The 12,177-nt window shown below is 38.1% G+C and overlaps 1 protein-coding gene across 1 annotated transcript in view; it reads right to left on the bottom strand.

Moving 5' to 3' along the window:
• LOC107585304 (hypoxia-inducible factor 1-alpha inhibitor-like) overlaps nt 1-12,100 on the bottom strand; it is an 18,605-nt gene extending 6,505 nt beyond the window's left edge. The window contains exons 1-3 of the mRNA XM_016272264.1: nt 11,655-12,100; nt 10,129-10,379; nt 9,045-9,193 (exon numbers count right to left, since the gene is read on the bottom strand). Coding sequence (XP_016127750.1) covers nt 9,045-9,193; nt 10,129-10,379; nt 11,655-11,870 — 616 coding nt within the window. The 5' untranslated portion in view covers nt 11,871-12,100. The remainder of the gene's footprint in view (nt 1-9,044; nt 9,194-10,128; nt 10,380-11,654) is intronic.
• Between the last annotated feature and the right edge of the window lie 77 nt (nt 12,101-12,177).

Here is a 12,177-nt window from a genome sequence, read left to right as displayed (position 1 = left end):
CCGATTTATGATGCTTATTTTTTTTTTTTTTTTTGGCCGATATGTTTAGCCGATTTTCTTTTTTCTTTTCTTGTTTCAGCAAATGATTATTGCAGAGTACAAAATAGATGGTAGTACTAGCCCAATTTAGAGTAATAATACATGGCTCAAAACTTAAGCACCTTCTCAAAACAGTTCTGAAGGATGCTTTTTGTTTATGTTTGCTGACAGACACCAGTGTTTCCCACAGACTGCAAATTAATTCTCTGCCAGCAGGAGGCGCTTTGGGAGCTGGAGATACAGCGGTTTCCCCAGTAAAAGCTGTAATCAAATAAGCGCTGCTCACAAACGCTATCAGGCATTACAGGAAAGACGAAATGAAAATGACATTGAAGCTTTTCTGAAGGCAGTCGGTCCTTTTCAAAGATACATTCATATAAAAATACCCACGCTGAATTTTAGTTTTGAAACGTGAAGAGCTAATTTTATTCAACAAAGTATAAGCCTTTTGGAAAATCTATTCTTTAGCGGTCAGTTTTGATATTGTGATGAGCCGCCACAAATAACTCAATGTATAGGAAACACTGGACACTGCTATAAGTCAAATGAGAACTTTCATGAGGAAAGTTAACGTGCACGTTATAATCAGCCCAGAAGTTTCGTCTGAATTGAACGCGTTTCTACGTTCACATGCAAATGACTTGTTGTACTTATGAATATGATAACTTTCCAGCATCAATTCTAGTAGGGTAAAACGTAATCCCGCTTACGAAACGGTCTGTTTTGCCCTGACATTAGCTGAGGCTGTGTGTGAACAAGCCGCGGCTGCTGCAGCCTGCAGAGCGTGAGCTGCTCCGTCTCACGCAGCCAGAGGAAGTTCCACAACAATGCTTAGCTGCCCAAAAATTGGCCATTCTCTATGAAGATGGGGAAGCACGAGGAGCTGAAGGATAAACAGATTTCCAGCCACTGTATTAGCTCTACTGCTCTGTGTTTATGGAGATAAAAGGAGATTTAAAAAACTGCCCCAGAACAGCTATCAGCGTTGCAGAGCGCATATTGAGTCCGTGAGTAGCCTAACCTCTCTGCTCGGATCGCAGGTGAATTTCCCTCACTTATATGAGTGAGAGAGAGCGGCGCCGGCGCGTCCAGTTTTACATCAACAAAACTGGATGCTCTCCCTCTCTCTCAGATATCACAAGTGCGCTTTAGGGCACCAACCGGCAGAAACATCTGCACCTATGGCATGGACGACGAAACAAAACCTTGTCAGAGCCGAAATGCGGTGCAGAAGTGTGCAGAGTGTTTGCTTGCCACGCATCTACATTTGAAATATCGAACCTGAGCGCGCAAAAGACGCGATGTGAATGGCTTTTTTCCCTCCTGCATGTTATGTGCGCAGGGCTCCGTTTTTATGATGAGAGGAGAGAAAAGGTTGAGAAAGCACTCCAGGTAAATTTTGAAATGTACCAGGTTTATATATAGGCTATATATAAAGTTGATAAGCAGTTAAATGAGTTGGTTTACACACACACACACAAAAAAGTGTAAGCTTTTAGTAAGTCCAAGAATAAAATGATTACTTTCCTTAGCATGATAAATTTGATTTACAGAACTTTTGTGCTGCTTTCTAACAGTTTGGACTTAAATAAAGAGAAAACTTGCACTTAACCTTTTCACAGGCATTTTGATTTCATAGTTAGACAGATATCCTGATGTATCATTATAGAATTGTATAGCAATATATCGATTATCGCAGAATCGCGATATTATCGTATCGTGAGCCATGTGTCGTGATTCCCACCCCTAGTAATTATGTCCCCACTGAATGCAACAAATGCCTCATTTGTAATGGGTTTTATTGCTTTTGTCTCATTGTGCCGGGAGACAGCATCACACTGTAGGGGTCGACCGATATGTGTTTTTCAGGGCCGATGTCGATACCGATTATTACAGATCAAGTAGACCGATAAACGATATTTAGAACCGATATACATGTCTGGTGTAAAAATTTAAATTAATGTCAAAATTAAGAATAAGGGCTCTGACAAAAACTGCCTTCCCTGGTGTTGGTTGTGTAGTACTCCCACACTGCACTGCTTACTCTTGTCTTCCTCTGTGCATCCATCTAAAATAAGGGTAATATAAAGAGAGAGGCCACTGTATGCTTCATGATTAAGCCTATGAATACTGTACTACAGCTAAACAGCTTGGGGAAATGCAAGTATTTGGCTTCAATAATTTACATGTTAGAAATGTATGTGTAATAGCATAACCTCTCATAATTTCTCATTAATTATTTTCTGATGTCTAAAACCTAACCTACAATAGTAGAGGTGACTATTCAATTCATCATCTAATGCACATCAATGGATTAACTTTAAAAAAATGTATATAATAAGTGTAAATAAATTAATTGTCTTCATAGCTAGATTGTAGAAGTCGTTAAGAAGACTGCAACTATTTTCATGAAACTATAACACTAATAGCCTATTACAGGCACACTTAGTTCAATAGCCTATTGAAATGTCTTGGCCTATGCGACACTAGAAATTTCAGTTAGTTTTAATTTACAGTACAATGCAAATGAAGGCATAAATCAATTTATCTTTTAATCAAATGAGAGTTAAACTTTATTTTTTGGCAAATAAAGAGTTTACTATTAAAATTAAAACATGGAAGAAATAACGTATTGTGTGATTATTCTTTTAAACAAAAGTTGTAATAATTGTTGTATTATGTATATCATACTGCACCACAATAATATATTTCTGATAATTTCTTTAAGCTAACCTGAATTTATATTTTGAAGGGTTGTCATGAGGAACTTTTAAGTTTCTGTAGCCTATGTAAGTATTTCCCATACATTGATTTAATCGCTTTCCCAAAAGGCTTTGACTTCGTTGAATAAACATGAGCACTGCACGTTTCAAAATTGAAACCCGGTGTGGGTGTTTTTATATCACTGTATTTCTGAAGGAACCCGACTGTCTTTAGAAAATTTTGGATGTAATTTATTTCATCTTGCATGTAATGTCTGATAAAGCAGCGTTTGTGAGTGGAGCGCTGCTTTGTGTACAGCGTTACTGGGGAAACCTCGATCTCTACCACTCCAACAGCACCTCCTGCTGCCAGAGAATGAGTTTGCATATGCAGCCACAAATCAATAGCAAGTCTGTGGGAAATACTGCGATAGTTTTACTCAAATGAAACTGTCAAATGCTCATGAAGTGACTCTCAGAGGGATTCAGAGCAGTTCTGGAGATGTTGTTCATGTATTTATGTCCTCATGTAGTGAGACGACAGGAAAGGCCTGTCACGATAACAACTTTTTGTTGTGCGATATATTGCCCCAGAAATAATTGCGATAAGCGATATTATTGTCATTTTAAATACCGTTTTATGCCACTGAATATATAATCATAATGTAACAGCATAATAATCCAAGAAAGCCAACACCCTTCCAAATGACAACAAACATTAATTTAAGAATATTTAGATCATGGAAATCAAGTATCAAAATATTAGATACCTTAAAAAAACCTGAATAAATAGTAAATAAACATTTTCTAACAAAAAGTGCAAAGTAACAAGTATAAAAAAGAAAAATGCACAAAGAACTTGTATGGAGATTTTTCCATCTACAGATTTATCCCTGACCTTCTTTTCTCTGTAAATTAATGGTGCACACTATTGCTGAAAAACACAATCACTACAGCAGTCAGATGTCCGTATGCACAAAGGCACAGATCCCTAAACAAGGCCATATCTGCAGATGAAACTTTTTTTGGTAGAAGCATTTTTTTTAAATATGAACTAGCACCTCATGACTACACCACATTATGTACAAGAAGCTGCAAAAGACACAGGCGCAAATGGAATGTACAAAACATAGTGACATTAATTTTTAAGTAAATTTAATGGGCGATATATTGCGTCACCAAAAATGATTGCAGTCATGTACATATATTGCGGGATAAGTCGATATATTGATTATTGCGACAGGCCTAACGACAGAAGCTGAAATCACCGCGAGCGTCGCACACTTTGTAGGTGTAGAAAACAAAACCGCGCATCTGTGCCATTTACATACACAGAGACATGCAGAACATGCAGGATTCATAATTAAATAGTATTTTTGTGCCTTAATATTTACAGATACTAGTCCATATCGCGTCTCTATTTAAGTGTACTGACCTACTTTTGATTAATTCATCCAAACTTTGACAAATTTCGTGACGTTCCACGTCATACAGTAAATTCCATTTGCAGGTGCATCTCAATAAATTAGAATGTCGTGGAAAAGTTCATTTATTTCAGTAATTCAACTAAAATTGTGAAACTCGTTTATTAAATAAATTCAATGCACACAGACTGAAATAGTTTAAGTCTTTGGTTCTTTTAATTGTGGTGATTTTGGCTCACATTTAACAAAAACCCACCAATTCACTATCTCAACAAATTAGAATATGGTGACATGCCAATCAGCTAATCAACTCAAAACACCTGCAAAGGTTTCCTGAGCCTTCAAAATTGTCTCTCAGTTTGGTTCACTAGGCTACACAATCATGGGGAAGACTGCTGATCTGACAGTTGTCCAGAAGACAATCATTGACACCCTTCACAAGGAAGGTAAGCCACAAACATTAATTGCCAAAGAAGCTGGCTGTTCACAGAGTGCTGTATCCAAGCATGTTAACAGAAAGTTGAGTGGAGAAAAAAAAGTTTATTTCAGTAATTCAACTCAAATTGTGAACCTTGTGTATTAAATAAATTCAATGCACACAGACTGAAGTAGTTTAAGTCTTTGGTTCTTTTAATTGTGATGATTTTGGCTCACATTTAACAAAAACCCACCAATTCACTATCTCAACAAATTAGAATATGGTGACATGCCAATCAGCTAATCAACTCAAAACACCTGCAAAGGTTTCCTGAGCCTTCAAAATGGTCTCTCAGTTTGGTTCATTAGGCTACACAATCATGGGGAAGACTGCTGATCTGACAGTTGTCCAGAAGACAATCATTGACACCCTTCACAAGGAGGGTAAGCCACAAACATTCATTGCCAAAGAAGCTGGCTGTTCACAGAGTGCTGTATCCAAGCATGTTAACAGAAAGTTGAGTGGAAGGAAAAAGTGTGGAAGAAAAAGATGCACAACCAACCGAGAGAACCGCAGCCTTATGAGGATTGTCAAGCAAAATCGATTCAAGAATTTGAGTGAACTTCACAAGGAATGGACTGAGGCTGGGGTCAAGGCATCAAGAGTCACCACACACAGATGTGTCAAGGAATTTGGCTACAGTTGTCGTATTCCTCTTGTTAAGCCACTCCTGAACCACAGACAACGTCAGAGGTGTCTTACCTGGGCTAAGGAGAAGAAGAACTGGACTGTTGCCCAGTGGTCCAAAGTCCTCTTTTCAGATGAGAGCAAGTTTTGTATTTCATTTGGAACCAAGGTCCTAGAGTCTGGAGGAAGGGTGGAGAAGCTCATAGCCCAAGTTGCTTGAAGTCCAGTGTTAAGTTTCCACAGTCTGTGATGATTTGGGGTGCAATGTCATCTGCTGGTGTTGGTCCATTGTGTTTTTTTTAAAACCAACGTCACTGCACCCGTTTACCAAGACATTTTGGAGCACTTCATGCTTCCTTCTGCTGACCAGCTTTTTGAAGATGCTGATTTTCTTTTCCAGCAGGATTTGGCACCTGCCCGCACTGCCAAAAGCTCCAAAAGTTGGTTAAATGACCATGGTGTTGGTGTGCTTGACTGGTCAGCAAACTCACCAGACCTGAATTGTATTGTCAAGAGGAAAATGAGAAACAAGATACCAAAAAATGCAGATGAGCTGAAGGCCACTGTCAAAGAAACCTGGGCTTCCATACCACCTCAGCAGTGCCACAAACTGATCACCTCCATGCCACGCCGAATTGAGGCAGTAATTAAAGCAAAAGGAGCCCCTACCAAGTATTGAGTACATGTACAGTAAATGAACATACTTTCCAGAAGGCCAACAATTCACTAAAAATGTTTTTTATTGGTCTTATGGAGTATCCTAATTTGTTGAGATTGTGAATTGGTGCCAAAATCACCACAATTAAAAGAACCAAAGACTTAAACTACTTCAGTCTGTGCGCATTTAATTTATTTAATACACGAGTTTCACAATTTGAGTTGAATTACTGAAATAAATGAACTTTTCCGCGACATTCTAATTTATTGATATGCACCTGCATATGACTGGATTCCTCGATCCCGTCTGCATTTTCCGCATCGCGGAAATCATAGATAATATTGAGGTGTTTTGCAACTTCAGTGTAACGTTAGTGGATTGTGATTTATTGCAACTTAAGCAACGTCTGCTGCTGCCTTACCTTACCTAGAGACAACTGATGCGTGATCACTGAAGCAGCTCCAGTTAGCAAGCGCTTTCGGAGTGAGAGTGAATTCCGCATTGAATGGTCGAACTCCTGACTCCCAACAAATCAGATGGGCGGTGGGCGGAGATTGTTTTAGGCCACAGAGTGGCGAATTCTGACAGGCTGCATCAGAGCCAAATAGCGCGTTTCAAAATTAAGTTATTTTATCAGCGAATCGGTTTTGAAAATGACCGATACCGGTAATCATAAAAATGCTTAATATCGGCCAGACCGATAATCGGTCGACCCCTACATCACAGTATGTTAGGAGCGTAACATTTTCATCACACGCTTGAGGTATTCAGCCAATCACAATGCACTGGATAGATGGCCAATTAGCGTACACCTCACTTTTCAGACCGATGAGCTTTGTAAAAATCTACGCTTTTCAGAAAGGCAGGGTATAGAGGAGCAACAATAATGTACATTATGTGGAAAATAATGTGTTTTTTTTACCTCAAACAGAATAAACTCATTGCATTACACCAAATACACAACAATGTTCTTTTTAGCAACATCATATGACCCCTTTAACATATGATAAAAATTCTAAAACCTTTTCAGGCAAAATCTTACTGAATAAATCCTTAAGTGAACTAACTTCATAAAGGAGCTTTCTACTTGCATTAAAACCGGGACAGTCCAAAAGAATATGTTTGACAATTTTCAAGAGGGAAAAGTCAATCATTGTATTTTAACTAATAATGCCAATAAATTAGATAGAGAATAAGTTGCACTGAAACTGTACCTTCCATGCCTATGAGCAGCAAATTTGAGGTCAGCGGTCCCCAGTTTCGTTTAGCTTGCTGTTTGTTAATCCAGTTCCAATTGAATCCAAGGAAATCCACCACTATTTTTCGGCCAACTGTATCATTCAGAGTTTGTTGCAAGTACACTCTACAAATTAAACAGCAATGTCATTTCACAAGGTAAAATGTCAAAAATGAAATCAAGTAACTTCAAAATGCAATTCTACCTCTCAGAATTTTTTAATATTATTAAGTAAATATCTATCTGAATTTGCTTAATATTTATTAATAAAGGTAAACAATTGAAGGTCTGGAACCAGAAAAGATGATTGTAAATGATATACCAATAATGCCACCAAAGCAGAGTATCAAAAGGTCAGAGATGTGACCTGGACACAAGCTGGCAGAATTAACTGATTAGTTGTACACCGGAGCGGTTTTATTTCCTGGATTGCATTTCACGCATCTCAACAATTTTCAATAGGGTATATGTCGAATATCACCTGACCAAACCCGGAAAACAGGTCTCATTGCTTCCGCTTGCCGGAGAACGTGTTAACAGCCATATTAAATAATAGCGATATCTATGGACTTTTAAGATAATCAGTTAAACTAGCTAGCTGTTTTTATTGTTGACGTTTTATTCAATTTTTATATCTAAATGTGAAAAGAATAAAAATAAACAAAACTTTTAGATATCAGTCCGCATATGTGATGGACATTGGTTATGATCATCATTGGTATCTACTTTGAAGGCATCTTGAGTAAAACTGCTTCATATTTAACTAAGCATATGCAAAACTCTTGAACCGGAAGCGACGAGACCCGATTAACAGAATACGGAAGTCTGTTGCGCATAACCCCTATTGCACATGTACTGTTCATGTCATAATAAACAGCTCAAAACTTTATAGTCAAGGTCAAATTTAAACATACACTGTAAACAAATGTACACTTCTGATTCAGAAAGGATGTTTTAACTGTGAAAATAAAAAAAGACAGAGCAACCGTCTTTGTGTTTATGGCAAACATAGAGTTACAAATCAATGTGCCTTTTTTTTTTACAAAAAAAAAAAAATCACCTTTCTTTTCCACCTTGTTTCTCTGTTTGATGCATCTTGTCCACATGCGTGATCACTGAAGCAGCTCCAGTTAGCAAGCGCTTTCGGAGTGAGAGTGAATTCCGCATTGAATGGTCGAACTCCTGACTCCCAACAAATCAGATGGGCGGTGGGCGGAGATTGTTTTAGGCCACAGAGTGGCGAATTCTGACAGGCTGCATCAGAGCCAAATAGCGCGTTTCAAAATTAAGTTATTTTATCAGCGAATCGGTTTTGAAAATGACCGATACCGGTAATCATAAAAATGCTTAATATCGGCCAGACCGATAATCGGTCGACCCCTACATCACAGTATGTTAGGAGCGTAACATTTTCATCACACGCTTGAGGTATTCAGCCAATCACAATGCACTGGATAGATGGCCAATTAGCGTACACCTCACTTTTCAGACCGATGAGCTTTGTAAAAATCTACGCTTTTCAGAAAGGCAGGGTATAGAGGAGCAACAATAATGTACATTATGTGGAAAATAATGTGTTTTTTTTACCTCAAACAGAATAAACTCATTGCATTACACCAAATACACAACAATGTTCTTTTTAGCAACATCATATGACCCCTTTAACATATGATAAAAATTCTAAAACCTTTTCAGGCAAAATCTTACTGAATAAATCCTTAAGTGAACTAACTTCATAAAGGAGCTTTCTACTTGCATTAAAACCGGGACAGTCCAAAAGAATATGTTTGACAATTTTCAAGAGGGAAAAGTCAATCATTGTATTTTAACTAATAATGCCAATAAATTAGATAGAGAATAAGTTGCACTGAAACTGTACCTTCCATGCCTATGAGCAGCAAATTTGAGGTCAGCGGTCCCCAGTTTCGTTTAGCTTGCTGTTTGTTAATCCAGTTCCAATTGAATCCAAGGAAATCCACCACTATTTTTCGGCCAACTGTATCATTCAGAGTTTGTTGCAAGTACACTCTACAAATTAAACAGCAATGTCATTTCACAAGGTAAAATGTCAAAAATGAAATCAAGTAACTTCAAAATGCAATTCTACCTCTCAGAATTTTTTAATATTATTAAGTAAATATCTATCTGAATTTGCTTAATATTTATTAATAAAGGTAAACAATTGAAGGTCTGGAACCAGAAAAGATGATTGTAAATGATATACCAATAATGCCACCAAAGCAGAGTATCAAAAGGTCAGAGATGTGACCTGGACACAAGCTGGCAGAATTAACTGATTAGTTGTACACCGGAGCGGTTTTATTTCCTGGATTGCATTTCACGCATCTCAACAATTTTCAATAGGGTATATGTCGAATATCACCTGACCAAACCCGGAAAACAGGTCTCATTGCTTCCGCTTGCCGGAGAACGTGTTAACAGCCATATTAAATAATAGCGATATCTATGGACTTTTAAGATAATCAGTTAAACTAGCTAGCTGTTTTTATTGTTGACGTTTTATTCAATTTTTATATCTAAATGTGAAAAGAATAAAAATAAACAAAACTTTTAGATATCAGTCCGCATATGTGATGGACATTGGTTATGATCATCATTGGTATCTACTTTGAAGGCATCTTGAGTAAAACTGCTTCATATTTAACTAAGCATATGCAAAACTCTTGAACCGGAAGCGACGAGACCCGATTAACAGAATACGGAAGTCTGTTGCGCATAACCCCTATTGCACATGTACTGTTCATGTCATAATAAACAGCTCAAAACTTTATAGTCAAGGTCAAATTTAAACATACACTGTAAACAAATGTACACTTCTGATTCAGAAAGGATGTTTTAACTGTGAAAATAAAAAAAGACAGAGCAACCGTCTTTGTGTTTATGGCAAACATAGAGTTACAAATCAATGTGCCTTTTTTTTTTACAAAAAAAAAAAAAATCACCTTTCTTTTCCACCTTGTTTCTCTGTTTGATGCATCTTGTCCACAAACTCTGAAAATTTCATCTCTATTCGACGAGATTTGGGCACAAAGTCCTGAAAGTTTGCCATCTTCTTCTCGTCATAATACAAGAATTCGTGATTTTCAGCTATGTAAACAGAGAAGTCCCCATTTCCAATGTTCTCTTGCAAGTAGGGTATGTCCCATTTTAGAGCTGGATATACTAAACTGGTGTCTGTTAATACAACAGGCTCCTACAAAAGAAAAACATGCATCAAAAAATTTACAATTCAGAAGATTAATCATAGTCACACATAACTGTTTTAAAAACAACAGATTAACGAAGTGCTATTTTGGGTGAGTCATTCAAGTAGTTTCTCTTCATCATTCTGTAAGCGCAATCACCTTTAACTTTGCTCTGTGTTTCCTGTAGCACAAAACACACTACCACACTCATGGTTGCATTCAAACGCAAATATTTAGACTACAGCTTAAATACTAGTTTAAACCGAACTGCAAAAATACGGTCCAAGTCGTGCAGCCGCAGCGACCCCGCCGAGGCTCGCAGTTTATTTGACACAGAATTATCCTGATGCTGCAGCATGAAAAAAACAAAAGTGACAAGTGCTACGTGACCAGAAGAACGTAGACTGTTCCAGCACGCGCACTGAACAGTCCACGCTCTCGCGCTCCGCTGCAGCTACACTTACAGGAACAAACCACCATGCAGCGCCACAGAGCTTTAAATGTAAATGACTATTTTATAAATATTAAATTAGAATTATTAAATAACTTAGTATTGGACTATGATTCAGAAGTGTTCCTGCTCTCATATTTATATAATAATAAAAAAAATAGTGTTTGTGTACAGATTAAGACTTTGATTATACTTTCATTTATATGAGATATTTTTTCTTTAATACTTTTCCTTTCTGTTTGGTTCAGGAACCCCTCCCTAGGCCGTGTAAAAACACTGTAAATGTTTATACTTCTGATCTATCATTAAATCATAGAAATAAATGCTATAAATAATATTATAACGTCTAGTTAAAACGCTAACAAACTGTTTTAGAAAATGCACTATTTACATTTAACGTTACGATATCTTACTGAGATAATGCACCGTAAACTTGTCACTTTATGCAGAAATTATACACACCGACCCGTTTACTAATTTTCTACATTTAAAACATAACTTAACATGACAGTTACAAAACGATCTATGTTGTAACTAAGGAATAAACTTATTTATAACTAATTTATCACTGATCAGATTTGTCTGCTTATCGGGATCTGACGTACTTAAAGGATCTCCGATCAAACACATCAAGGAGTTTCAGCAATAATCCCAGCACGATCTATGATTCTTTATTAGACAAAAGGCGTTTAATAGCCTGCTGCTTGAGTTTGGTTAAATCATCATTTCATTTTAGTGCACCTTGCACCCATCCGAACGAAACTCCACTAACGTTAACTGTTACCCCATCTGTCGCACTCTAATAAGATGCAGGATAAATCTGCAAACATACCTCGTTATTGATGAGGACCTCAGCACGCGGATCTGTATGGGATAGTCGCGGTATCTGTCGGGTTGGAAAAGTATATTGTCGAAGCTGCGATTCATTCCAGCCTGTGTCGCGTAGATCCGTAAAGGCGGCGGCGGCGGCGGCGGCGGCGGCGGCGGCGGCAGCAGCAGCTCCATCGGTCTCTACCGGGTCCGACTCAGCCACGGTCGCGGCTGCCATGTCCTCTAAGTGCGCCAGAGGACTGCTGTTACTTCACAATAACGTTGCACGAGGGTGTACGGCACAGCCGTTAAGCAGAGAGAGAAGCAGCGAGCGCGAACACCGCTCCCGTCCTTTCACACACGCCGCAGAACCGCGAACAGCCGAGTGCAGCGACCCGCGCAGTCATACTAGCAGCATGAAAACAGACACACAGGCGACGCTTTCTTAACACCCACCGGAAGTGGGGTTTTTTTCATTCAAAATAAAAGTATTTAAACCTTTGGACGCTGGTGTTTATGAACGGATTAGTGGGTGAGCAATAAGG

The sequence above is a fragment of the Sinocyclocheilus grahami genome, unplaced genomic scaffold (genome assembly GCF_001515645.1).
Source record: "Sinocyclocheilus grahami isolate Dianchi unplaced genomic scaffold, SAMN03320097.WGS_v1.1 scaffold69.1, whole genome shotgun sequence".
NCBI classification, from domain to species: domain Eukaryota; kingdom Metazoa; phylum Chordata; class Actinopteri; order Cypriniformes; family Cyprinidae; genus Sinocyclocheilus; species Sinocyclocheilus grahami.
This window is presented reverse-complemented; position numbering and strand designations above follow the sequence as displayed.